This window comes from Capra hircus, chromosome 18 (assembly GCF_001704415.2).
Source record: "Capra hircus breed San Clemente chromosome 18, ASM170441v1, whole genome shotgun sequence".
Lineage (NCBI taxonomy): Eukaryota > Metazoa > Chordata > Mammalia > Artiodactyla > Bovidae > Capra > Capra hircus.
Window position 1 is genome coordinate 53,662,390 of NC_030825.1, and position 25,774 is coordinate 53,688,163.

At 54.5% G+C, this 25,774-nt stretch overlaps 2 protein-coding genes across 3 annotated transcripts in view; both read left to right on the forward strand.

The window, feature by feature from the left end:
- The window catches only part of NECTIN2 (nectin cell adhesion molecule 2), a 32,988-nt gene extending 23,702 nt beyond the window's left edge, over positions 1 to 9,286 (forward strand). Inside the window, exons 6-9 of one of the 2 annotated variants that reach the window (XM_018062557.1) lie at positions 3,776 to 3,929; positions 7,073 to 7,136; positions 7,242 to 7,328; positions 8,197 to 9,286. In XM_018062557.1, the coding sequence (XP_017918046.1) occupies positions 3,776 to 3,929; positions 7,073 to 7,136; positions 7,242 to 7,328; positions 8,197 to 8,460 (569 nt within the window). In that variant the 3' untranslated portion in view covers positions 8,461 to 9,286. Of the gene's footprint in view, positions 1 to 377; positions 1,130 to 3,775; positions 3,930 to 7,072; positions 7,137 to 7,241; positions 7,329 to 8,196 lie in introns of those variants that run through there. The other variant, XM_018062558.1, reaches the window with a different exon arrangement.
- TOMM40 (translocase of outer mitochondrial membrane 40) lies at positions 13,800 to 25,476 on the forward strand. The gene is made up of 10 exons (XM_018062560.1): positions 13,800 to 13,918; positions 14,032 to 14,311; positions 15,040 to 15,107; positions 15,675 to 15,767; positions 16,637 to 16,738; positions 17,806 to 17,911; positions 22,914 to 23,036; positions 23,174 to 23,250; positions 23,359 to 23,461; positions 24,823 to 25,476. The coding sequence occupies exons 1-10, from the start codon at positions 13,808 to 13,810 to the stop codon at positions 24,960 to 24,962; spliced, it is 1,203 nt and encodes a 400-aa protein (XP_017918049.1). The 5' UTR covers positions 13,800 to 13,807; the 3' UTR covers positions 24,963 to 25,476.

The window sequence follows — 25,774 nt, forward strand, 5'->3', positions numbered from 1 at the left end:
GGGGTCACAAAGAGTCCAAACTATGGCTGAGTGACTGAGCAATGCCCTGCAGTGGAAGCATGGAGCCCTAACCATTAGACGGCCAGGGAATCCCTAGCAATCGTCATTTTGGTTTTGTGTTTGTTATTTCGGGAGTCTTGTCTTTTTTTTCTGTCTTGTTAGCAAAGCACTAGGCAGGTGTAAGGAAATCCATGTGGGGGAGGGCACCCACTGGCGCGGAGAGTGAGCGGGGCTCTCCCTTCCCTCCCCGCCTCCCGTCGCCTCCCCAGTTCCCAGCCCTGCCCTGCTGAGTCCTGTCTCCCCCGCCCCCCACCTCCAGATGTCTCCTCTTGACCTCGTGTCTCCCTCTCTCTCTCACCCCTCTTCTCTCTCCTCAGACACCCCCCGGGCCTCGTCTCAAGGCGCGGGCCCAGTGGTGTGGGGGGCTGTGGGGGGGACACTGCTGGTGCTGCTGCTTCTGGCTGGGGGGTCCTTGGCCTTCATCCTGCTGAGGGTGAGGAGAAGGAAGAGCCCCGGAGGAGGAGGAGACGGCGGCACAGGAGGGTCCTGCGACCCGAAAACTCAGGTGTTTGGGAATGGGGGTCCCGTCTTCTGGACGCCCGTGGACCCTGGCCCCCTGAGGCCACAGGGCAAGGATGAGGAGGATGAGGACGAGGAGGAGAAGGCAGAGAAAGGCCTCATGTTGCCGCCGCCCCCGGCGCTGGAGGACGACTTGGAGTCCCAGCTGGACGGCTCTCTCATCTCCCGGCGGGCGATTTACGTGTGACCCCACTCACCCCCCACCACCACCCCCCCCCAGGCAGACAGACAGACAGACTGAGACAGACACAGCACTGCGCACACCGGCCAGCCAGGGGCCCAGGGCTGGTTGAACTCGTTTGTCCGGAACACACTGGAGTTCAAGGCTACCTCCCGCTTCCTTCCCTGGGATGTAGAGGGCGCTGGAATATCATACACTGGACTTCTGACTCCTGGCCGCAAGGAGCAGGGGACGGCCCCCCCGGGGGAGGGGGGCGCTGGAGAATGGGGACCCACAGAGCACCACCCCCCACAGAGACTCTTGGTTCGGGCTCCAGCCTGCCGTGGCCCCATGACACTCAGGAGTTAATAAACGCTTTGGAGGAAAACATCCCGGGGTGTCTTGTAATACATCAGACCCCCTCTTTGGGGGGTGGGACAGGGACTGCTAGGTCCCAGCGGGTGGGCGCTGGAGACGGGGAGCGTGGTGGGGGCTAGACTTGGGGAGGCTGATGGAAGGGAGGACTCTGGTCACTTGGGTCCTTGAAGGACACATTGGATGTCCGAGCCGTCTGAGGCCTGGGGAGCTGGGCTCAGGGGCTGGCGCTTGGATGCGGGGCTTCCAGAACAGCCTTCCCAGGCAGAGTGGCCAGACTGGCCGGAGAACTGAGTTTCTGGGCCCAGTGGGGCCGAGATCATGGACTCCTGGGCCCTCAGGGGTGGCGAGGGCCTGGAATCTGATCCTCTGGGGGCATCTCAGACCCGACCTCCTGGAGTCTGCTGAGGACATTGGAAGGGAGGACTTGCCACCTGCATTCTTGGGGTGCTAAGAAACCAGGGGAGCCCCACCTGGGGAGGACATCACGTCAGCCTTTCCTACCTTCTTCCTAGTCCCTTATCCCCAGGCTGGGCCCAACGAGGGGCTCTGTATCCTTCTCACTGCCCCCTCTCTCCGTTAGAAAATCTTCCAAACTCCGGCTGGGGACTGTGGTCGGTGGAGGGGGCGAGGAAGGAGGCAAGGTTAAATCCAGTCACCTCCACTCTCCCCAGCCCCACGACCACCCCAGGTGGCCTTCATCTCTGCTCCCAAGGCTGTCCTGGGACTCAGTTAAGGCCGGGCTGCACCCAAACACCTAGCGTGCGGTGAAGCACCCGGGAGACGCTGGGCGAGTCTGCCTCTGCCACCAGCAGAGCGTTCCACTCGCTCTGCGGTGGACACGGCGGTGGCGCGCAGTCAGAGGAGCAGCCTTAGGATGAGCAAGTGTGTGGACTGAGCGCAATTACTCTGATATTTCCCCGACGCTCTGAGAAGCCCTCCAGAGGATGCCAGGCTGTGTAACAGGAAGCTGTGGAAATGGGATGGTCCAGGGATCCAGACAGCATTCCCTCGGGCAGCTTTCTCTCCTCCCCTCTGTAGCGGGGTTGATGGAAGGGGGCGGCCTGTGAGCGGGGCCTCGGCACACTTGTTATTTCCTCTGGCTGTTTACTGTCTGTACCACCCTGTCCTGTCCTGCCCACCTCCCACCCCAGCTGCCGCCTCCTCCCCCACCGGGAGGGCAGTGCCAGGAGCGGGAATGCGGTCGATCTGGCAGACAGTGGTCCCCAAGTGTCCCTGCTGGGCGCCTCCTTATGCATCTAGAAAAACACCAGCTGTGTGCCAGACCCCGTCCCTTGGACCGCACAGTGTGGAAATTGGCAAGTAAACAGGTAATGGCTCAATAATGGTTCAGGAAGTGGAAAGTGTTACAAAGGAGAGGTCCAGGATTGTGTAGCGGGGGAGTCACACTTCTCTCCACCCCTTTTCCTGTGAGGTTGGAGGCCCTCTAATGCCCAGGATAACTTCATTCTGTATAATACATGAGGGGTTCTGATCCCAAGCCCAGAATCACGCCTGCCCCCGATTTTCTGCCTTTTTGCTCCATTCCTTGTCACCTCTCTTCCCTTAGCACCACACTCTCCCATCAGCTCTCTGCTCTGCTTCCCTCCTGTCCCTAAAAACAACCCGAGGCTTCCTCCAGAGGACCTTGGCTCTGGCTGGCGGTTGGCTCTTCCTGGAATGCTCTCATACCCTCATGGCTCGCCCCCTACAGCTACTTCAGGCCTTTGCTCAAACATCTCCCAGTAAGGCGCGCTCTGACTACTTTTGACTACCCTGCTCTGTCACTTAGCACTTCCCTACTATAAGTAAGGTGAATGACACTGGCATTATGTGGCATTATGTGGCATCGCCTTTATATGTGAAAGTGAAAGTGAAGTCTCTCCATCGTGTCTGACTCTCTGCGACCCCATGGACTGTAGCCTACCAGGCTCCTCTGTCCATGGGATTTTCCAGGCAAGAGTACTGGAGTGGGGTGCCGTTGCCTTCTCCAGGGGATCTTCCCAACCCAGGGATCGAACCCAGGTCTCCCACATTGCAGACAGGCACTTTACCATCTGAGCCACCAGGGAAGTATACATATATATGTGTATAATTGGTTTTTTTGGCTGTCCTGGGTCTTCATTGCAGTGCGCGGACTTCTCACTGTGGTGGCTTCTCTTGTTGCAGAGCACGGGGCTCTAGGCATGCAGGCTTCAGGAGTTGCAGCTTGGCGGCTCTAGAGCGTGGGCTCAGTAGTTGTGACGCACGGGCTCAGTTGCCCCGCAGGATGTGGAATCTTCCCAGACCAGGGATGGAACCCATGTCCCCCAAACGGGCAGGTGGATTCTTATCCACTTCGACACGAGGGAAGTCCCCTACGATTACCCTCTCTCATTTGCCGTCACCTGGCACATTAGCTATTATGTCTGTTTCTCTACTCGTGGCCTCCCTGCCCGACAAAACATTCGTCCCATGGGACTGGCGCTTTTGCATGTTTTGTTCACCATTCTATCCCACAACAAATGCTCAGTGAGGATTAAGTGGATAAAAAGAATGTCCTCTGCCCTTGGGAGAGGTGGTAGGCAGGCAGGTGGTGACTGGAGGGTGGGGTGGGACTGGGAATAAGGTCTTGTGTGGCTTCCTCCTGGAGACTCCCTCACGCTGTCCTCCTTCTTGCAGAGACACCCAACACAGCCGGAGCAGGGGCCACAGGGGGCATCATTGGGGGCATCATCGCTGCCATCATCGCTACTGCTGTGGCCGCCACGGGCATCCTGATCTGCAGGCAGCAGCGGAAGGAGCAGAGGCTGCAGGGGGCAGAGGAGGAGGAGGAGTGAGTGAAGCGTCCTAAGAAGTGGATGGGGGAGGGGTCCCAGGACCAGGGTGCACAGAGTGGGGGAGGAGGCTGGGAGAAAGTCGTTGGTGATGGTTGTGACGCTGAAATGGCTCAGCTTCTCCATACACCAGTGCCGAATCAAATCTCCAAGACAGAATTTGGGATGATTGGCAGGCTACTGTCCAGAGGGTTGCAAAGAATCGGACACCACTGAATCAACTTGGCACGCACCCAGAAAAGAGTAGCTTTATTGCTTTGCTAGGCAAAGGGGGACACAGCAGGCTGCTGCCCTCAGAACCCAAGTGTCCTAACGTGAGGAAGATATTGAGAAGTTTTATAGTAATTGTTCAAAGAGAGTGTGATCATCCCATGGACATTCTTCTGATGGGTTGGTGTTGAGGTAAGTAGGAGTCAGCAGCATCAAGCTTCAGGTCCAACTGGTCTGGGGTCTACATGCTTGTGGGCCACTTACCATCATTAATCAGTTGCTTCTCCTACCTGGAGGGGATTTCTTTATCTGCAGAGTAGTTCAAAGATACTGTTGTGTGTGTATCCATTAATAGGGAAACAGGACCTCGGCCCAAGGCTGCTCTTAACTGTTTGTTTCTCCCTGGTCTTGCATCTCCTGCCTTCCCTAAGTAACAACTGCTTGAATCTCCCCACTGGCACTCAGGGAAGGTCATGGAGGCTGAATGAAGGGTGTTTCCTATAAACAAAGAAATGGGGGACACAGAAAGGCCTCGTGCCCCAGGACTCCCACAGGACCCTGCATGGTATCAAACTCTGTGAAACAGAGTGATCCAAAATGACCAGGACTTAAATGGGGTGGAGAGGAGGGTTTATTTCCTAGAAATCATGGCCATGACAATCCTGCTCTGTGATGTCATCAGAGTCCAGGTTCCTGCTCTCTTGTTGTTCTGCCTTCCCTTCATTCACATTCCAAGATGGCTCCCTTCTCTCTTATCATTGTCTATGGACAGGACAACCAGACATGGCCATCCTGGCCTCAGGGACCACCCTGCCTGCCAGTGGGAAGGGGAAATGGAAATAGAGGGCAGTGCTGTGAGGGAACCATCACATTCTCTCATTTCCCATTGGCCAGGGTCTAGTCACATGGCTGCCCTAGCTGCAGAGGAAGCTGGGAAATGTAGTCTTTATTCTGGGTGGCCACATGCCCAGTTAAAATCTGTATTACTGTGAAGAAAGAGGAATATTGGGGCTGTTAGGGGAAACTAGCTCCACTCCTCTCTGCAGAGTATTTGCTATGAGAGGCATCTTGACATCTCAACAGCATCTTATGGAGACTTGATAAGAGGCATCGTACTTGTGATCTCAGTGAAGCCTCATATCCATCCATTCATTTGTTCATTCAGTAGGTAATTCAGAAAGTATCCCCGTGGGGCGAGGCCCTTAAATTTAGGAACACAACGATGAGACAAAACACTTAAAAGATGTCCAAAGAAGGGCTTCTCTGGTGGCCCAGTAGTTAAGAATCCACCTGCCCACGCGGGGGACACGGATTTGATCCCTTGTCCCACAGGATCCCACACGCTACAGAGCAACCAGTCCTTTGCATCACACACGCTGAGCCCGTGTGCCTAGGGCCTGTGCTCTGCAAGAAGAGAAGCCCATGCACCTTAGGGAAGACTCAGCACAGCCAAATACATAAATAAGCCTTTAAAAAATGTCCCCAAAATAATAAATTTAAAATGCAAATAAAAGATATCCACATACATCAACGTATCATATCAAGGAAACCTAAATTCTCAGACAGAGCTAAGGCTACACATCTTCTCAAAAAGGAAACAGGTTCAGAGAGCTGAAATCACTTGCTGAAATTTGTTCAGCAAGAAAGTTTGGTGGCAAAATAATTTTGAAATAATGTGACCCAGCGTGTGTAAGGGGAGCACTTGTTAAAAATGCACCTTCCTGGGCTTAATCCCAAACCTACTAAATCAGCACTTTCACAAGAAGGGCTTGGCGTCTATATTATAACAAGCTCCCTAAGATGGACGTTTGTGAACCAGTCTTAATCATCTAGTCCATGCAAACCAACAACCTGCTGATGTTCTCATCTTCTAAGCCCATGAGACCCAGTGGTGTCTGAGATGGCGCTGGCCTTGAGCTCCTGGGGTTCCCAGTCTGGAGAAGACAGATCCATCCCCAGACAATGACAGTCCAGGATGGCTAGGAATGGGCTAGGGAAACTGAAGGAGCTGAGCGCGGCTACAGAGAGCACCTGACTCAGCCTGAAAGATCAGGGAGGGCTTCCTGGAGGCAGGGATATCTGAGCTGGGGATAGAAGGTGTAGTGAGCACCTGCCATTATTATATATACAGGATACTGTGGCCTGTGGGTGTGCAGAATGAGGGAATTTAATATAGTTTGGGCAACAGGAAAGCGCTTCACTCATTCTTTTCATTCTCTCTCTTTTTAAAATCATCTCTTCCGCTGCGCGGGTCTTCACTGCTGCACCCCGGCTTCCTCTAGTCGCAGCGAGCAGAGGCTAGTCTCTAGCTATGGCGCAGGCTCCTCATTGTGGGGCTCCTCTTGCTGCAGGCCACGGGCTCTGGGCGCCCTGGCTTCAGTGTTTGCAGCCTGTGGCTCTAGATGCAGGCTCAGTAGTTGTGGCCCATGGGTTTATTTGGCTCACAGCACATAGGGTCTTAGTTCCCGGGCCAGGGATCGAACCCATGTCCCCTGCAGTAGCAGGCAAATTCTTAATCACTGGACCACCATGGAAGTTCTCATTCTGTCTTTCTCCAAATATGTCCTGATACTCCTCATCGTGGGTTCTGGGAACACAGCACAAATCTCATTTTTCTCCCCTCACACTGTTCGCAGTGGGATACAATTGTTGAATGAGATCAGAAGTAATATTTCAAATACAAACTCAGTACGTGCCCTATTAGAGACACATAGCTGGCTATGATCCTACCACAGGAACTCTGGCTCCTCCTGGAGAGTCAGGAGGACTTCCTGAAAGAAGAGAAATTCATGGAATGAGTAGGAGACAGCAGGGGAAGGGGAGGTGGGTGGTGGAAAAGGGAGATCAGGTAGAGGGAAGAGATGTGCAGTGGCTCTGGAATAGAGGGGTTCTCAGGGCTTAACCTCCACCTGACTTACCTCCTACCCCACAGACTGGAGGGACCGCCCTCATACAAGCCACCGACCCCAAAGGCAAAGCTGGAGGAACCAGAGATGGTAAGCACTTTCCCTGGAGCCCAGCCTGCCCCCACCTCCCCACCCACCTTCCCCCACTGAGGCCAGGGGGGAGGTCCTGACTTGTCCCTCTCTCTCCCATCAAAGCCCTCCCAGCTTTTCACCCTGGGGGCCTCGGAGCACAGCCCACTCAAGACCCCCTACTTTGATGCTGGTGTCTCATGTGCCGAGCAGGTAGGAACTTGGGAAAGGTCAAGGGTGGATTTGGGATCTGAGTTTAAGGGCCTCCTTACATAAAAGGAGGCTTCCCAGGTGGTGCTAGTGGTAAAGAATCTGCCTGCCGATGCACGAGACGCAGGACTCTGGGTGGGAAAGATCCCCTAGAGTAGGAAATGGCAACTCACTCCAGTATTCTTGCCTGGAGAATCCCATGGACAGAGGAACCTGGCAGGCTACAGCCCACGGAGTCCCACAGAGTTAGATATGACTGAGCACGCACGCAGAATCTTACATAACGGATCAAGGATTTAAAGGTTACAACTCAAGTTCAGGGCTGTATCTCTGGTCAGAGCTTAGAGGATTGAGATGTATTTAGGATTCAGTGAGGACAGACATGGTTTTGAAAGTCCCAAGGACAAGGGATGAGAGTTAAAATCACTCTATCAAAGAGGACCAGTTGAGTATCTCCATTTGCTGGGTACTGTGCCTGGAGTTGGGACAAGACAGTCACTCCCCTCAGTGGCCTCCTGGAGGTCAGGGGGTGGATATTGAGTTTGAGAACAAGTCAAGTTTCAAGGGTAGAGCTTAAGTTTAGGTCAAGATTGAATTCAAAGGCTCATGAGGAGAGACCAGGGTTTCAGTGATCAAAAGAAAAGGAGAGGCTTAGGATCAATGGGGTAGGGTCCATGCTCTGGGCTTTGAGTTAAGAACCACCTACATGATTATCCCAGTATCAACCCAGGGAACAAGGGGTGACATAGGGTGAGGTCTGTTCTGGTTGGCATGGGGAGACGGTGGTCAGGATTTGAGGGTTAAGGAGCAAACTGGGATTCTGTGTCATGCTCAAGAGGTAACCTTGGGTTCATTCCCTCCCCATTCCCAGGAAATGCCTCGATACCATGAGCTGCCCACCTTGGAAGAGCGGTCAGGGCCCCTGATCCTTGGGGCCACAAGCCTGGGGTCCCCCATCCTGGTGCCCCCAGGGCCGCCTGCTGTGGAGAGGGTCTCCCTGGATCTAGAGGACGAGGAGGAGGAGGAAGACTACATGGACAAGATCAACCCCATCTATGACGCCCTGTCCTACTCCAGCCCCCCCGAGGCCTACCAGGGCAAAGGCTTTGTCATGTCCCGGGCCATGTATGTGTGAGCCACCATGGCCTTGCCCTTTCACCTCTCATTTTCTGATATCCTAACTTTCTGTCAGGGATTTAGGGCCCCTGACCTCGGGCCCAGCCACTGTCAGTTAGCACACATGCATCTCATCATCACCATCTATCTCGGTGGCTCCACTGTGACCTCTAATCAATGATCTCTGATCCAGAGAAACTGGCCATGACAATGGAAACCTGATAAGCTTAGGAGGGGCTGGAGAAGGTAGATTTCTGCACACACTCTTACCCAAGGATTCACCAGACATAGATTATACCTCTCACGACCCATCTCCAGACTCCTCCCAAATCCCAAAGAAGACCCCAGACCTGATTTTTCCCCAGGCAGTAACTCCTAATAGATCTGCTGGGGTGGGTGTTGGGGACATTCTGCTGCTCAGACCTGAGCCCTCCAGGCGGCAGAACCTCTGTCACCCATCCCCCTCCCTGTCCCCCAAAGGTGGAGGGAGGGGATTCCCCAGCCCAAAGCAGAACTTCCGCATCTCCTCCCTCCTGCAGGCAGGAGTCTCAGGGTACCGACCCTTCTTCCCTGTGCCCCCACTACCCCAATTCCTGTCTCCAGAGAATTAAGCCCCAGCTCAGGGCTACATGGGGTGAGCCTCATGCAGAGTGTGCCTTGCTGATGCCAACCTTGGAAGAAGAATCTGCTGTTACTTTGAAGACTACTGAGCCCTTTTACTCCTGCCCAGTGGGACTGGACCCAAACATCTCCTTGGGGGTTGGGGGGAGTGGATCATCTGGGTTAGGGATGGGGATGTGGTTTTTAATATAGCATTTCCTACAAAATATGAGTTTGTACTTTGACCAGGTCTCTACTGCTGTTTTCTGTGGGCTGTTTAGGGGATAGGGGTGGAACATAATGGGTAATGAGTGGGGGCGGGGGTGTGTGGCTCAGGGTCCAGGGCTTGAGGGAATCAGTAGACTAGAAGCTAAGATAGGTTACAGACAAAAAGAAAAGGACCAAAGATATGAAAGAGATAAGTGAGGGGATAATGAGCAAAAATGCATAAGCCATGGTTAATGGAAGGAGAGGGAGGAGTCCAGGGTATAAGCAAAAATAATCCACAACAGCAGTCCAATGGATGTTCAGTTCAGTTCAGTCGCTCAGTCGTGTCCGACTCTTTGCGACCCCATGAATCGCAGCACACCAGGCCTCCCTGTCCATCACCAACTCCCAGAGTTCACTCAGACTCATGTCCATCGAGTCCGTGATGCCATCCAGCCATCTCATCCTTGGTCGTCCCCTTCTCCTCCTGCCCCCAATCCCTCCCAGAAAATCAGAGTCTTTTCCAATGAGTCAACTCTTTGCATGAGGTGGCCAAAGTACTGGAGCTTCAGCTTTAGCATCATTCCTTCCAAAGTAATCCCAGGGTTGATCTCCTTCAGAATGGACTAGTTGGATCTCCTTGCAGTCCAAGGGACTCTCAAGAGTCTTCTCCAACACCACAGTTCAAATGCATCAATTCTTCGGCGCTCAGCCTTCTTCACAGTCCAACTCTCACATCCATACATGACCACTGGAAAAACCATAGCCTTGACTAGATGGACCTTAGTCAGCAAAGTAATGTCTCTGCTTTTGAATATACTACCTAGGTTGGTCATAACTTTTCTTCCAAGGAGTAAGCATCTTTTAATTTCATGGCTGCAGTGATTTTGGAGCCCCCAAAAATAAAGTCTGACACTGTTTCTACTGTTTCCCCATCTATTTCCTATGAAGTGATGGGACCAGATGCCTGATCTTCGTTTTCTGAATGTTGAGCTTTAAGCCAACTTAATGGGCAGAAATAAACAGAACAAAGAAGAAATAGCAGTAACTAAGTATAAGGGGCAGGGGTGTAATGAGTAAGAGTAGGCCAAAGGCAAAATTATGAATAATGTTGTAACAGGAGCTCAGGGCATGATGAGTAATAGATCTCAATGAATGAGCCAGGGGTCAGTCAGTTCAGTTCAGTTGCTCAGTTGTGTCCAGCTCTTTGTGACCTCATGAACTGCAGCACACCAGGCCTCCTTGTCCATCACCAACTCCCAGAGTTTACTCAAACTCATGTCCATCGAGTCGGTGATGCCATCCAGCCATCTCATGCTCTGTCATCCCCTTCTCCTCCTGCCTCCAATCCCTCCCAGCATCAGAGTCTTTTCCAATGAGTCAGCTCTTCACATGAGGTGGCCAAAGTATTGGAGTTTCAGCTTTAGCATCAGTCCTTCCAATGAACACCCAGGACTGATCTCCTTTAGAATGGACTGGTTGGATCTCCTCGCAGACTAAGGGACTCTCAAGAGTCTTCTCCAACACCACAGTTCAAAAGCATCAATTCTTTGGTGCTCAGCTTTCTTCACAGTCCAACTCTCACATCCATACATGACCACTGGGAAAACCATAGCCTTGACTAGATGGACCTTTGTTGGCAAAGTAATGTCTCTGCTTTTGAATATACTATCTAGGCTGGTCATAACTTTCCTTCCAAGGAGTAAGCATCTTTTAATTTCATGGCTGCAGTCACCATCTGCAGTTATTTTGGAGCCCCAAAAATAAAGTCTGACACTGCTTCCACTGTTTCCCCATCTACTTCCCATGAAGTGATGGGACCGGATGCCATGATCTTCGTTTTCTGAATGTTGAGCTTTAAGCCAACTTTTTCACTCTCCTCTTTCACTTTCATCAAGAGGCTCTTTAGCTCCTCTTCACTTTCTGCCATAAGGGTAGTATCATCTGCATATCTGAGGTTATTGGTATCTCTCCTGGCAATCTTGATTCCAGCTTGTGCCTCTTCCAGCCCAGCGTTTCTCATGATGTATTCTGCATATAAATTAAGCAGAGTGACAATATACAGCCTTAACGTACTCTTTTTCCTATTTGGAACCAGTCTGTTGTTCCATGTCCAGTTCTAACTGTTGCTTCCTGACTTGGATATAGGTATCTCAAGAGGCAGGTCAGGTGGTCTGGTATTCCCATCTCTTTCAGAATTTTCCACAGTTTATTGTGATCCACACAGTCAACACCAAAATCAAATTGATCATATTCTTTGCAGGCAAAGATGGAGAAGCTCTATACAGTCAGCAAAAACAAGACCGGGATCTGACTGTGGCTCAGGTAATGAACTCCTTATTGCCAAATTCAGACTTAAATTGAAGAAAGTAGGGAAAACCACTAGATCATTCAGGTATGACCTAAATCAAATCCCTTATGATTATACAGTGGAAGTGAGAAATAGATTTAAGGGACTAGATCTGATAGAGTGCCTGATGAACTATGGACGGAGGTTCATGACATTGTACAGGAGACAGGGATCAAGACCATCCCCATGGAAAAGAAATGCATAAAAGCAAAATGGTTGTCTGAGGGGGCCTTACAAATAGCTGTGAAAAGAAGAGAAGCGAAAAGCAAAGGAGAAAAGGAAAGATATAAGCATCCGAATGCAGAGTTCCAAAGAATAGCAAGGAGAGATAAGAAAGCCTTCCTCAGCAGTCAATGCAAAGAAACAGAGGAAAACAACAGAACAGGAAAGACTAGAGATCTCTTCAAGAGAATTAGAGATACCAAGGGAACATTTCACGCAAAGATGGGCTCAATAAAGGACAGAAATGGTACGGACCTAACAGAAGCAGAAGATATTAAGAAGACCTGGCAAGAATACACAGAAGAACTGTACAAAGATCTTCAGACCCAGATAATCATGATGGTGTGATCACTCACCTAGAGCCAGACATCCTGGAATGTGAAGTCAAGTAGGCTTTAGAAAGCATGACTATGAACAAAGCTAGTGGAGTTGATGGAATTCCTGAAAGATGATGCTTTGAAAGTGCTGCACTCAATATGTCAGCAAATTGGGAAAACTCAGCAGTGGACACAGGACTGGAAAAGGTCATTTTTCATTCCAATCCCAAAGAAAGGCAATACAAAAGAATGCTCAAGCTTCCGCACAATTGCACTCATCTCACACGCTAGTAAAGTAATGCTCAAAATTCTCCAAGCCAGGTTTCAGAAATACGTGAATGGTGAACTTCCAGATGTTCAAGCTGGTTTTAGAAAAGGCAGAGGAACCAGAGGTCAAATTGCCAACAACCGCTGGATCGTGGAAAAAGCAAGAGAGTTCCAGAAAAACATCTATTTATGCTTTATTGACTATGCCAAAGCCTTTGACTGTGTGGATCACAATCAACTGTGGAAAATTCTGAAAGAGCCAGGGGTAGAGGAATGAATAAGGGAGAAATAGGGGCCACACAAGTTGAGCAATAGACACAAAGCCTGATCCTCAACTAAGGTACAGCTAGAAGAATGCGGGAGGAATTCCCTGGTGGTCCAGCAGCTAAGACTCTGCAGCTCCCAATGCAGGCGGACAGGGTTCCATCCCTGGGCAGGGAACTAGATTCCACGTGCTGCAACTAAGAATTCACAGGTCACAACTAAATGTCCAGCCGTGCAGCCAAATATTAATAAATACACATTTAAAAAGAAGAAGAAGAAAGTGGGAAATGAACAGGCGTAAAAGGGCTAAAAGTCGTACGGGCAACTAAGTTGAAATGAATGGAGCAGAAGGCATGCTGGGTAATGGGATAAGAATGAATGGGCCAAAGATAGAAGCTTCAGTGCCTGAGGCAAGGGCTGGGGGAAAGACACAGAAAGCATGATGGGTAACGAAAGGGGTGGGCCTACGGCAACTGTCCCGTTAAATAGGTAAGAGGCATTGTGGGTAACCAGAAGCAGAACAGAGTTCACAAGACGGGTTCGAATTCTTCCCGTGGCACTGTGCGAAGGGCTAGCACTTCCGGCTTTCGGTCCCCGACTTCGGACTAGGGGTCCGCCCCTTTGCCGCGGTGCCTGGTGGGACGCGAGGGCTGACCTTGCTGCCTAGCAGCCTCTGCTGCGCAACCCATCTTTATCGGTGTCCCTTGACCCTCGCACGTTAGCCAATGAACATACAAGATGGCTTACGACACCAGGGTCCGACCTCCTGTACCTCCAGGAGCCAATCAGGAAGCTGCAAGGGCCAAGGCCGACCAATTATCATTAACAACTTCGCCGCGGGGCGGAGTCGAAAGAGGGACGCCTTCGGGAATGGGGCGGAGGTGTTATGTCAATGGGCGGTGCAAACTGAGCAGCACAGACCAATGGTGGGTGAGCCCCGGAACCCGCGGCATGGCGAGCCAATCGGCGTGGGCTCCCCAAGCCAATGGGAAGGGCACGGAGGTGTGCTGTGACCTGTCTGCGAGTGGGAACCAACAGAAAAGGACGTTCCAAAGAGGTGGGTGGGATTCTCATCCATGACTCCAATAGTAAGGCCAGACCCTGAAGCTGGCGGGAGGACCTCAGGGCCCGCTGAACCAATGGGCTCTGTGGGGCGGGGCGACCGTGGCGGCGGCGGCGGCAGCGGGTTCGGTTGCGCGTGGCCCACGGTGTGGGAGCGGAGCCCGGACCGGGAGGAGGCGCTACCGCGCGTAAGAATTGGGGTTCTGAGCGGGGGGGGGGGGGGTGCTGGGGGGTGTTGGCTGGAGACTCAGCCTGGAGCCTGCGGGCCTTGACCTCTGCCCTCTGACCTTTTCCCTTGCAGGCGACCATGGGGAACGTATTGGCAGCTAGCTCGCCGCCCGCAGGGCCGCCGCCGCCGCCTGCGCCTCCCCTCGTGGGACTGCCGCCACCTCCGCCCTCTCCTCCCGGCTTCACTTTGCCGCCACTCGGGGGTGGCCTGGGCGCTGGGGCTGGCACAGGTCGAGGTTCCGAACGCACCCCCGGGACTGCGGCTGCCAGCGCTGGAGGGACTGGGGACGATGGGGCCTGTGGCTGCCTGCCCAACCCGGGCACGTTCGAGGAGTGCCACCGGAAGTGCAAGGGTGAGGGGCTAGGGGCCTGGCAGGGGTGTGATGGCCCGGATCTCGGGGGAAGGAGGAGCGCACTGAGGACCTTGGGAATTGGCACGGACCATTGGAATCATTTAACAGAGCGTTAGGAGTTGACGTTGGGATCGAATAGTGGAACGTTGAACCTGGGGCTTAGAATGATGGGATCAAATGATGGAACCTCAGGATGGAACGCCAGAGCGGTACAGAAAAACCTTAAGGACCTCATGTGCCCCAGGAATCGGCCAAGCAGCCTCACGTGATCGGGAGGGAAACGGAGGCCCAAGGTCACAGTGTCAGCAATGGATCAGTGGGGGTGGAACCCAAGGCTTCTGGATCCTGGCTTGGAGTAATTGTGGTAGTGAAAGTGGTGGTGGGTTATTGAGCACTGTGCTGGCATTCAGTGTGTGTTAACTCATTAAATCCTTGCAGTATTTCTATGTGGTGAGCATCTTCAACTAACAGATAGGTTTGACATGGATAAAATAACTTGCCTAAGGTCACACAAGTAGTAGATGGTGGCACTGGAATTTGGATACAGGCAAAGGCTTTGGTCCTGAGCCCATCCTCTGGGCTGTTCTGCCTCTTTACTGGATGAGGTGCTTTGTGCAGTGTGCTGGTTGTGGGTTCCTGGAGAAGGGAGAGTGGGGACCATAGGAAGAAAGGGATGAGAGATGGGGTGTGTGTGTGTTGAAGTGTGACAGCATTTTTCTCTCCTTCAGAGCTGTTTCCTGTTCAGATGGAGGGTGTGAAGCTCACAGTCAACAAAGGGTTGAGTAATCACTTCCAGGTGAGCCTTTCTTGTGCCATTATCCTCCAGAGGTCATCCCAACCATCCCTCTGCATCTGCACATCCAGTCCTTTAGTGAAAGTGAAGTCGCTCAGTCATGTCCGACTCTTTGCCACCCCTGGACTGTAGCCTACCAGGCTTCTCAGTCCATGGGATTTTCCAGGCGAGAGTGCTGGAGTGGGTTGCCATTCCCTTCTCCAGTCCTTTAACTTCTCCTTAAAGATCTGGGCTCCTTGATACTTAAAGACACCAGAGACAGTGCCAGGCTGACCACTCAATCTGGGGGCAGTGGTAGGGTTTAGGGACCCACCCCTGCAACCAACATCCAGGCAGGGATGAAGTACCAGGTGTGCCCCACACATCCCTTCTCTTTAGTGTCTAATCTAGTCAGGCCACACCTCCCAGTCTTCATCCCCTGCCATGCCCAGAGACGCCCTGACTGGGAAGTCAGATTGGCAAGCATCCCCCATCCCAGGCTGGAGGGGAGCTGACCTGGAAATGGGCTCGGCTGGGTTCCTTGGGGGGTGGCGCACGGGCTCATCACCACAGCCCTCCCTCTTCTCCCAGGTGAACCACACAGTAGCCCTCAGCACAATCGGGGAGTCCAACTACCACTTCGGGGTGACGTACGTGGGGACGAAGCAGCTGAGTCCCACGGAGGTGAGATACCTTTTGCCATTCATTCATTCATTGTATCTTTCTTCTAACAAATAATGTAGCCAGTCAGTGGAAGAAAGCTTTGTCAGTAGGAGACTGGGCTGCTGGTGGTGTGGGGAGGTGGGAACAAGGTCTCTCCAGGGTGCATCGAGACCTGGGTCATTCCTTCATCCTGACCCCCACTTCTCGGGGTGAGTCTGAGGACACCAGGGTCACCAAGCAGTGATGACCCAGAGTGGGCAGGGCTGGGCTGCAGATCATGCAGGGCTTTGAAGGCCACGCCAGGCATTTGAACTTCCACTTGGGGGCACTGGAGAGCCACGGAAAGATTTAAAGGAGGGGAAGATGCGGTGATATGAGTGCTTTGGAAATAGCATTTCTCAGGCTGTCTGCGGAAGCTGGGTTAGAAGACAGAAGGCAAAACTGGAAGCCCAGAAGGAGGCTGGGGCAGGACACAGGTGGAATTGGGGGACTAAATTAGGTTTTTGCTTGTGTTAACTATTTCCATGCAATAAACTTATTTTTTCAGCAAACCTTCAGGGCAACCCCTGTGTCCTGCCCATCTCTGTGCTGGGTGGTCCTGGGGACACAGCAGTAACTGAGACAGCCATAGGGGCTCACAGCCTAGTGGAGAAGGAGGATAAGCTTGTCCCCAGAGAGGAACAGTCCGGGGAGAGTAGGACTGAAATGGGGGAACCTAAAGGCTGAGCCCAGAGGAGAGCCTAACTCAGCCTAGGTGGTCTTAGAGGGCTTCCTGGAGGAGAGGACCTCATTCTAGGCTTCCCAGTCCTAGGCTTCTCACCAGAGCCCGTCATGCATGTCCATCCAGGACACTAGGCCTCTCACCTCTAACCCTGCCCTCTACCCCGCAGGCATTCCCCGTGCTGGTGGGTGACATGGATAATAGTGGCAGCCTCAATGCTCAGGTCATTCATCAGCTGGGCCCTGGCCTCAGGTCCAAGATGGCCATCCAGGTGAGTGGGAAGATGGAGTCGGCGACGGCCCCCAGCCTCCCTGAGCCCCAAGCTGCCCTTGGGTGTTGAAACCAAGAACTCAAGGCACTGTGCAGCCAAACAAACTGAAACATCAGAGTCTGGAGCAGAGAAAAGCTTATTGCAAAGATCAAGCGAGAAATATGAGTGGCTGGTTCTCTACAGACCAAACTCCCCCATAGTTTTCAGGGCGTGAGTGAGTGAAGTCGCTCAGTCGTGTCCGACTCTTTGCGACGCTGTGGGCTGTAGCCTGCCAGGCTCCTCTGTCCATTGGATTTTCTAGGCAAGAATGCTGGAGTAGGGTGCTATTTCCTCCTCCAGAGGATCTTCCCGACCCAGGGATTGAACTCAGGTCTCCCGCATTGGGGGCAGACTCTTCACTGTCTAAGCCACCAGGGAAGCCCAGTTTTCAGGGGAGGGCTTTTACAGGCACATTGAGGGCAGGGTGCTGCAGGATGTGTGACTTTCTTCTGGTTGGTCAGTTGTGAGGCCATAGGGTGGGAGTCTTGTGCTCAGCTGGAAGTTGCCATCCTCCTCCTGGGTGGAGGCCCTGGCGGTCCTTGACAGGAGCTAGGATTCCACCTTATCAGGGCACTGTTGTGCTGTGCTTAGTCACTCAGTTGGGTCCGACTTTTTCTGACCCTTTGGATTGTAGCCAACAAGGCTACTCTGTCCATGGGATTTTTCAGACAACTCTTCGGAATACTGGAGTGGGTTGCCACTTCCTCCTCCAGGGGAATCTTCCTGACCCGGGGATCAAACCCGTGTCTCCTGTGGCTCCTGCATTGCAGGCGGGTTCTTCACTTGCTGAGCTCTAAGAGAAGCCCTCCCGGCACTACTGTGTGACTCTTAGCGGGTTGCTTTTCCTTTCTTTCTGCTTTCTCTCTCTTCTCTGATGAGTAAATGGATCTGCCCTCGGGGAAGGTCTAGGAGGTTGAAGCCTTTTTCCTACAGACAACAAGAGGAGGCCTCTGAAAGGCCTTTTGTGCCCCGGCGGCCCCATGGAGTCCTGCTCAGTTTCACCCTCATACTTGGCCCTCCCCCCACAGACCCAGCAGTCGAAGTTTGTGAACTGGCAGGTGGATGGGGAGTACCGGGGTTCTGACTTCACAGCAGCCGTCACTTTGGGGAACCCAGACGTCCTGGTGGGTTCAGGTAAGAGGCACAGGGCTTGGAAGGTGGTCAGACTCCATGCCCAGCAAGTCCATTTCTCCCTCTGACCCTCCTTTTCTGCCATCCAAGAAATGGTTTCAGGGGCAGGCGTGACTTCAGAACACAGAGCATCAATTAGGTCCTGTAGCCTCATGGGGGGAAAAACAGGTTCAAGTCCCAGCTCTGCCACTGGGTTCACTGCATTTGAGGGCGGGGGGAGCTTCTGTCACCCTCATGGGCCTTGGCTTCCTCATTTGTTAAAATCGGGTTGCCTTACAGGGTTGTTGAGCAGGTCATGTGTGGCAAGTCTCAAATGGGGTCAGGCATGTGACAGGTCCCAAGGAAATGAGCTGCTGCATTGCTCCTGGGGCTCTGGGGTTGCTCAGGGGCACAGAGCTGACCCCAAGGCAGGCAGAGCCCACATGCAGCTGAGGGGAGGCAAGTCAGTCTGCAGTGGAGGGCGACAAGGAAGATTCCTGTTTGGGTTGGCTCGGGGGCAAGGACCTGCTGACTAATGTCTGTACTTCTGGTCTCTCCTCTGTGCTTCCCCCCTTTTTATTTTTGTCTCTGGGCATCTGCCTTTGATTTCTCTACATTGATCTGATGCTTCTTGACTATGAGTCATACGTTGCATGTCCAGAGGGTATGGTGGTGAACTAAGGAAAATTAAGGCTGTCTTCTGGACATTCTAGTGGTGATTTTTATATTATGTATACTAAGGGAGGCGTGCACACGTGCTAAGTCACTTCAGGCTTCTTGAACTCTCTGTGACCCCATGGACTGTAGCCCACCAGGCTCCTCTGTCCAGGGTGGAGTCCGTGCAGGAATACTGGAGTGGGTTGCCATGGCCTTCTCCAGGGGATCTTCCCGACCCAGGGTCTTATGTAAGACGCCTGAACGCAGGTGTCTTATATCTCCTGCACTCGCACCACCTGGGAAGTCTCTGGAACCTTCCATTCTAGAGACACGAGTAAAGCAGGTGGGTGATGGAGCCCTATGGAAAGATGGTGGCGTCGAGAGGGGCGGGTGGAGTCTTGAGAGAAGCTCATTACATAGGTGGTATCTGAATGAAGACAGAAGGATGTGAGGGAAGGTGCCCAGCAGATATGTGGGAAAAGAGCTTTTTGGCCAGAAGGAACAGCGAGTGCGAAAGCCCCGAGGTACGGCCCTTCCCTGGAGCATCGAGGAGGACTGGAGCTGTAACGAATGAGGAAGGAGGGCAAGCGGTAGAAGTCAGGATGGCAAGGCTGAAACAAAGCTCTGGAGCTTCTGAGTCTGAGGCCACAAGAGGATTTTGAAAGGGACAGGATCGTCCGACATAGCTTCTTACAGGACCTCTTGTGCCCATCTTTGGAGACCAGGCCACAAGGGGGCAGCGGAGGGGGTAAGCGGAGGTCTGGGGGTCTGGATGTACCTTGAAGGCGGAGCAATAGTATTCGCTGCTGGATTCCGTGTGGGGGATAGGAGGGAGGTCAGAGTTGAGAAGTCAGCCTTTTTGAGGGGCGGGGGGGACTTGACCCACCAGAAGGGTAGAGTTGGTGATTTCAGATTCTTGTGCCTGCTGTTCGCTCTATCAGGAAGAGCAGGCTCTTGGGGAGTGAGTGCATGAAGTTCCTAGCACCTGGAACTGTGCTGGGAACAGAGTAGGTGCTCAGAAAATAGTGCGCAAAGGAGTGAGCAGCGGTCACCGCAGGTCCTATTTCCCACCTGGCACCCTTTGCCAGGCCCTCGGCATACTGTGCTCACCCGGGCCTTCATCCAGTCACTCGAGCCAATGAGGATTGCCTCGTGCAATCCTTCACAGCCCTGTGGGGTGGCGTTGCCATTATCCCTGTCTGATTGAGGCCCAGAGAGGGCAAGTACTTCCCCAAGGACACACAGCAAGGCCACCTCCAGAGTCCACGGCACCAGGGCCTCCGCCCCTGCAAACACTCACCAGCATTGGCCTCTCTTGCTCCTCAGCACTGACCTCTAGGTCTCTCCTCCCTGGAGCCCAAGGCCACCAGGGACACTCTTGTCTCTTAGTCCCTATGGACATCCCTCCCTCCCCTCAAGCACCAGTCAGAACTTCTGGGCCCAGGGCAGTACTGAGGATATGAGTAGTTACTCATGTAATTATTCATGACCAATGACAGCTGGTGCTCCACCCATTCTGAGCCTTGGTTTCCTCATCCATCTCAAAGACACAATCACACAGCAAGTGCGCCGTGGTGAAGGAATCAATGGCCCCCTTATGAGGCCAGACACAGCTAGTTAGGGTTCACTGTGGGATGGGTCTCTGGGCCGCCCCACAGCAGGCAGGGGGATCGGGGTTCTCACAGGTGAGGAAGGCAAGGTCTGGGGTGAAATCGGCCCCACCCCAGGATCGCACAGCGAGAAAGCAGAGGGCCTGGCGTTAGAATCACAGTTAAGGCCTAACGAGGAGCCCGCGGACTACCTGGTCCCCTCCCCTGGCCTCAGCTCCTCCTCTGGGGCCTCAGCTTCGTTCTGAGCACCCCGAGTGTGTGCCCACCCTGGGACACACAGCCCCTCCCGGGCCAGTAGCCAAGACACTTGCCTTAAGACAAATAATCACAGTGTTACTGTGATTACTGTGTTACTGTTGGGAGAACGCCTACTCGGGAGAGGTCCAGGTTGCTGTGAGAGCTTACAACAGGAGGGCCCGGCTCGCCTGGAGTGATGAGGACGGTGCCTCTCGATGCCAGTGTCTAGACTGAGGAGGGTGAAGAGAAGGGCAGCGCTCCCAGAGGAAGGCTACGTGGCCAAAGCCCCAGGGAGCGCAGCGTGGGGAGGGCAGGAAGCTGTTCTGTCAGGCCCCAGCCAAGAGCCGACTGTGTACCCCCTCCCCAGGGAGCCAGGTATGGCCCCAGCCCCATAGGTTCCAGGAAAGCCACACTCTGCCTCTTGTCCGAGGCCACCTCTTTGCTCTCAGACCTATAATAGGTGTTGTTTTCGTTCTCGTGGAGTTTTGAACTCAGTGGGTTCTTCACGGCCACTCCAGGCACTCCATCCTAAAGGAGATCAGTCCTGGGTGTTCACTGGAAGGACTGATGTTGAAGCTGAAACTCCAATACTTTGGCCACCTGATGCGAAGAGCTAACTCATTGGAAAAGACCCCGATGCTGGGAGGGATTGGGGGCAGGGGGAGGAGGAGAGGACAGAGGATGAGATGGCTGGATGGCATCACCACCTCAATGGACATGAGTTTGAGTGAACTCTGGGAGTTGGTGATGGACAGGGAGGCCTGGTGTGGTGCAGTCCGTGGGGTCGTGAAGAGTCGGACACGACTCAGCAACTGAACTAAACTGATCTGAAGGAGATGGAGGTGCTAGGAAAGGGCAGGATGTTCAAGGAAAAGGCCTGTGAGGATGAGCACTGTGCAAGGACTTGTGAAGCTCTCGGAGGAAGTCTGTTGAAAGCTGGGGATGAACCACGGGGGGCTTTGCGCCCGTGTCCTAAGAAGCCAGGGTGTCCTTGATGCTGGGGCGTCATGGCAGGTTCTGAGCAGGGGGAGCAGGGTCGGGTGTGCGCTTTAACAAGATCCCTCTACGTGTGAAGCTGCTTGGAGAGGATGAGACTGGGGCAGGAGGCCAAGGAGGAGGGTAGGGCTTGGGAAGCAGGGGGTGTGGCAAGCCGAGGAGATGGGGGGTGGGAGAGGAGTTTGGCGTCTCGAAGCTCTCAGTCTAAACCATGACCAGAGGCTCTTGAGTTGAAGTCCCTGTGTGACCCCTGGTTGGTCACTTTTCTCTCTGTGGGCCCGAGGTTCCCCTTCTCTTGGGACAGAGGCTGCTCTTGTCCAGAGGTGTGCAGGTGATGGCTTAACAACCAGCTGGCAGAGGAGGGGCCAGGAGGTGGGTCAGTGTCACCCACTCCCGGGGAGAAGCCAGCTCCAGCCTGCCCTGATCGCAGCCGCCCCCAGTGGCAGCCCCTGCCTGGGTGTGCCTGAAGATGCGAGCAGGTCCCATCCTGTCCTCCCGGCCTGTCCCGCCCCCTCAGGCCAGTCCCCACTCGGTGCCTCTGATCTCTGTCCAGGGAAGCATCTGCACGTCTGCGCTTTCCTTGTCCTCGCCTGTCCCCACCTCCTTCCCCCCCCTGCCCCGGTCTTCCCCATTCTGGCTGGGTGTCCATCTCTAAGCTTACCTCACCGGTCCTCATCTGCTCTGTCCTTCAGGTTGGGCATCGTCAGGGCCCGCCATCCACCTCCATCTCTGATTGCTTCCCCGTCTTTACAGAGATGACTCTTGCTTTCCGGTTCTCCATCATCACTCCTTCTGTGTCCCCCACTGCCTCTCTTCCTCCCTGGCCCTTGCCCTCTGCAGTGATCACCTCTGTGGTGTCCACTCTCCTGGGCTCTCAAAGACAGACAGTATCAGTCCTTGGGCTCGAGGAATTCAGCCCGGCAGTGGAGTGGGTGGTTAGCAAACACTGAGGGCCCCTCAGAGCCATCCTTGCTGCCCAGGGACCCGGGAAGTGGACTTCCGCAGGGCGGGTCTCCGTGGCAGCCGGGCCCTGGCTGTGTGCTGAGCACGCCTTGTGCACACCATGCCTGCATCCAGCTCTCTGCTCTTCCTCAGAGTCTTGCGAGGTGTCCCGCTCACAGGGAAGTGGTGCCAGTGGCCCTCAGTTACCCCTGCAGCAAGTGCTGGGATTTGAACCCAGGCCGTCTGGTGCCCCAAAGTGTGCTCTCACCTACCACTCGTGGCGGCAGGGTGGCTCAAAGCCTGGGCTCAGGAGATGGGGAGCCCTGGATTCTGCCCCTGACGTGTCCTGTGACCATGTGGGAGCGACTTGACTCCTCAGCCTCTGCAGCCTCCTGTGTAAAGGGAGGTGAATGCAGAGTAGATGAGGTCCTGGGGGCCGTGGGAGGCTGACCTCAGTCCTGTGAACGACTCCAGCAAGGAGCCCAAGTGGGAGGCCCAAGAAAGTGGGAGTCCAGTCTGGTGCCTTAACCGGGTGGAAACTAACCACCAAGCTCAGAAGTCATGACTCTACCTCTCGCCTGCAGGGATCCTCGTGGCCCACTACCTCCAGAGCATCACGCCGTGCCTGGCCCTGGGCGGAGAGCTGGTCTACCACCGGCGGCCCGGGGAGGAGGGCGCTGTTATGTCGCTAGCTGGGAAATACACATGTGAGTCTGGGAGCCCGGAGCCCTGGGACTAAGGGAGGAGGGGCTGGGGGCTGGACTCCTGGGTCTGAGGGAAGAGGGGCAAAACCTGGGCCCCTGGCTGCCTAAGCCCCCTTAGTAACCCACCTGCTCTCTTCCAGTGAACAACTGGTTGGCGACAGTAACATTGGGTCAGGCGGGCATGCATGCAACGTATTACCACAAAGCCAGTGACCAGGTGAGCCCATCTGGGGACTGGCTGGCTGGGTATGGGGTGCCCAGGACTGGCGTGCCTGAGAGTCCAGCCTAGGAGGCTGACTCGTGTGTGTTGCCCTGGCCCCTCCAGCTGCAGGTGGGTGTGGAGTTTGAGGCCAGCACAAGGATGCAGGACACAAGTGTCTCCTTTGGGTACCAGCTGGACCTGCCCAAGGCCAACCTCCTCTTCAAAGGTACAGATCTCGCTTTCCTTGAGAGAAAGAAGCAAGAGGTGACCCGGCCCTGAGTGGGGTACAGGCCGAGGAAGTGGGAGAGGGCAGCACGCCGGCCCACATTACCTAGGAGCGCTGGTTAAGATGGTGCGGGCCGAGGAAGTGGGAGAGGGCAGCACGCCGGCCCACATTACCCAGGAGTGCTCGTTAAGACGGTGCAGGGGCGCCTTGGAGAGGGCAGCATGCCAGCCCACATTACCCTGGAGCACTCAAGATGGTGCGGGCCAAGGAAGTGGGAGAGGGCAGCATGCCGGCCCCACATTACCCAGGAGCGCTCGTTAAGATGGTGCGGGGCGCCTGGGAGAGGGCAGCATGCCGGCCCACATTACCCAGGAGTGCTCTGAAGATGGTGCGGGGGCACCTGGGCCCGAGCTTTGCAGGGAGCACCCCCACCCCAGCCAGCAGCCCTCAGCAGTCTGCATGCACGGCCCTTGCTTCTCTTTTTCTCACGCATGGAAGGCAAGTTGGAGCGCAGCCGGCCTTGCCCCACTGTCTCCCCTTAGAGAGGCTCCCCAGTCACAGCCAGACCCACAACCTTCCCCCAGGCTGACTGAGTCTCATCTTAAGTTTCTCTTTGTGTCTCAGTAGCTCTTGGGTTTGGGGTGTGTGGAGACCACCCTGGAAAGGCCGCTTCAGTGGCCCTGGTTCAAGGCTTCTAAAGGCAACCAGGGGAAGTCCCTGGTGGTCCAGTGGTCTCACTCTCAACTGCTGAGGGCCCGGGTTCAATCCCTGCTCAGGAAACTAAAATCCCAAAAGCCATGCAGTGTGGCCAAAAAAAAATTTTTTTTTAACAAAAGTAGCCAGGGGGCCCAGGGAGAGGGGTTTGTTTTGCCTCTGAAACCTGCCTTAAGCCCTCACTCTGCAGTGAGCCCTGGGTCTGAGGCTGTGTTTGGACTGCAACGTCTCTGCTCCCTTTCAGTGAGTCCCTGAGCTCCACTGGGTACAGACAGCAGCACTTGCACACCCATCAGGTCCTGGGCACAAGCCCTAGAGAGTTTAGCCTCTGTTTCAGCAGATATTCAGCACCTGCTCTGTGCCCAGCCGGGGACACAGCAGTGACCTGGCCCCCCCAACCCAGGGCTCACAGTGGCGGGGACAGGCCCATCCACACACAGCAGCGACCCGATGTGGACAAGACTGGGACTGGGAGGGTAGTCCACGGGGTGGCCAAGGGCTTCCGGAGGGGAGGGGTCGCGGAACTCAGGGCCGAAGCACCTGGGGGCGTGAAGAGGGTTACGGGCGGCAGGGCAGCACAGTCAGCGGCCTGGCCGGTGGTGTCTGATGTGTCCGGTGAGGCTCTTCACACAGCTATCCATCCACAGGCTCTGTGGACAGCAACTGGATCGTGGGCGCCACAATGGAGAAGAAGCTCCCTCCGCTGCCCCTGACGCTGGCCCTCGGGGCCTTCCTGAATCACCGAAAGAACAAGTTCCAGTGCGGCTTCGGCCTCACCATTGGCTGAGCCTCCGAAGGCCCGCCTTCCTTGCCCTTCCTCCTTCTGATCCCACCTCCCCCTCCCCCTGCCACGGAGGGGAGACCTGAGCCCCCTCCCCCTCCCTTCCCTCCCTCCTCGGGGGTCAGGGGGCAGCGGAAAGGAGGGGACCCATCACCCCAGCAGCTGAAGGGGGGATTCTCCGAAGGACAGGCGCGGCAGGATGTGGAGGACAAGGGGCCGCGTGCCCAGTAGTCTTGGGGTCCAGGAAGCAATTCTGGAGTCAAGGGGCCTACAGGATTCTGAGCACCAGGGGCAGAGGCGGCCAGACAACCTCAGGGAGGTGTTGGGGTGTCCCCGTTCCCCCGAAATGGCCAAATGGGCCCAGCCCCAAGGGGGCAGCAAGGAGAGGTGTGTCCCCAGTCACCCCGCCCCTGCCCGCTTTCCCATCCACCCCTCGGTATAAATCATGTTTATAAGTTATGGAAGAACCGGGACATTTTACAAAAAAAATAAAAAATAACAAAAAATATACATGGAAAAAGAAAAAGAAATGGGAGGCCTCTGTTTTCTTCTGTGTCTGTGGCCCATTTGGTCCAGCCCTGACCTCCCACAGTGGCCCGTGGTGGGCAAGGGAATCCAGCCTGGTCACTGGCCAGAGCCCAGACCAGAAAGGGCAAGGGCCTGGCCCAGGATCCACAGCTGTCCTGTGACCTTCCCAACGAGGACATCACAGGCTTTCCCTCCCTCGGAGGGTGTAGCCTGTGGTCACTCAGCCTGGTGTGGCCAGCGAGGCTGCAGAAGACTTTGTCCCGGTGAACTGAAGTGGGTGCAGGGAGGCA

Bases quoted from the DNA above. Each gene is read 5' to 3' on its own strand.
- TOMM40 (XM_018062560.1), top strand. From the start codon at position 13,808: ATGGGCTCTGTGGGGCGGGGCGACCGTGGCGGCGGCGGCGGCAGCGGG. The intron at 13,919-14,031 runs GTAAGAATTGGG...TTTCCCTTGCAG, and splicing joins GGGAGGAGGCGCTACCGCGC to GCGACCATGGGGAACGTATT. The intron at 16,739-17,805 runs GTGAGTGGGAAG...CTCCCCCCACAG, and splicing joins GGTCCAAGATGGCCATCCAG to ACCCAGCAGTCGAAGTTTGT.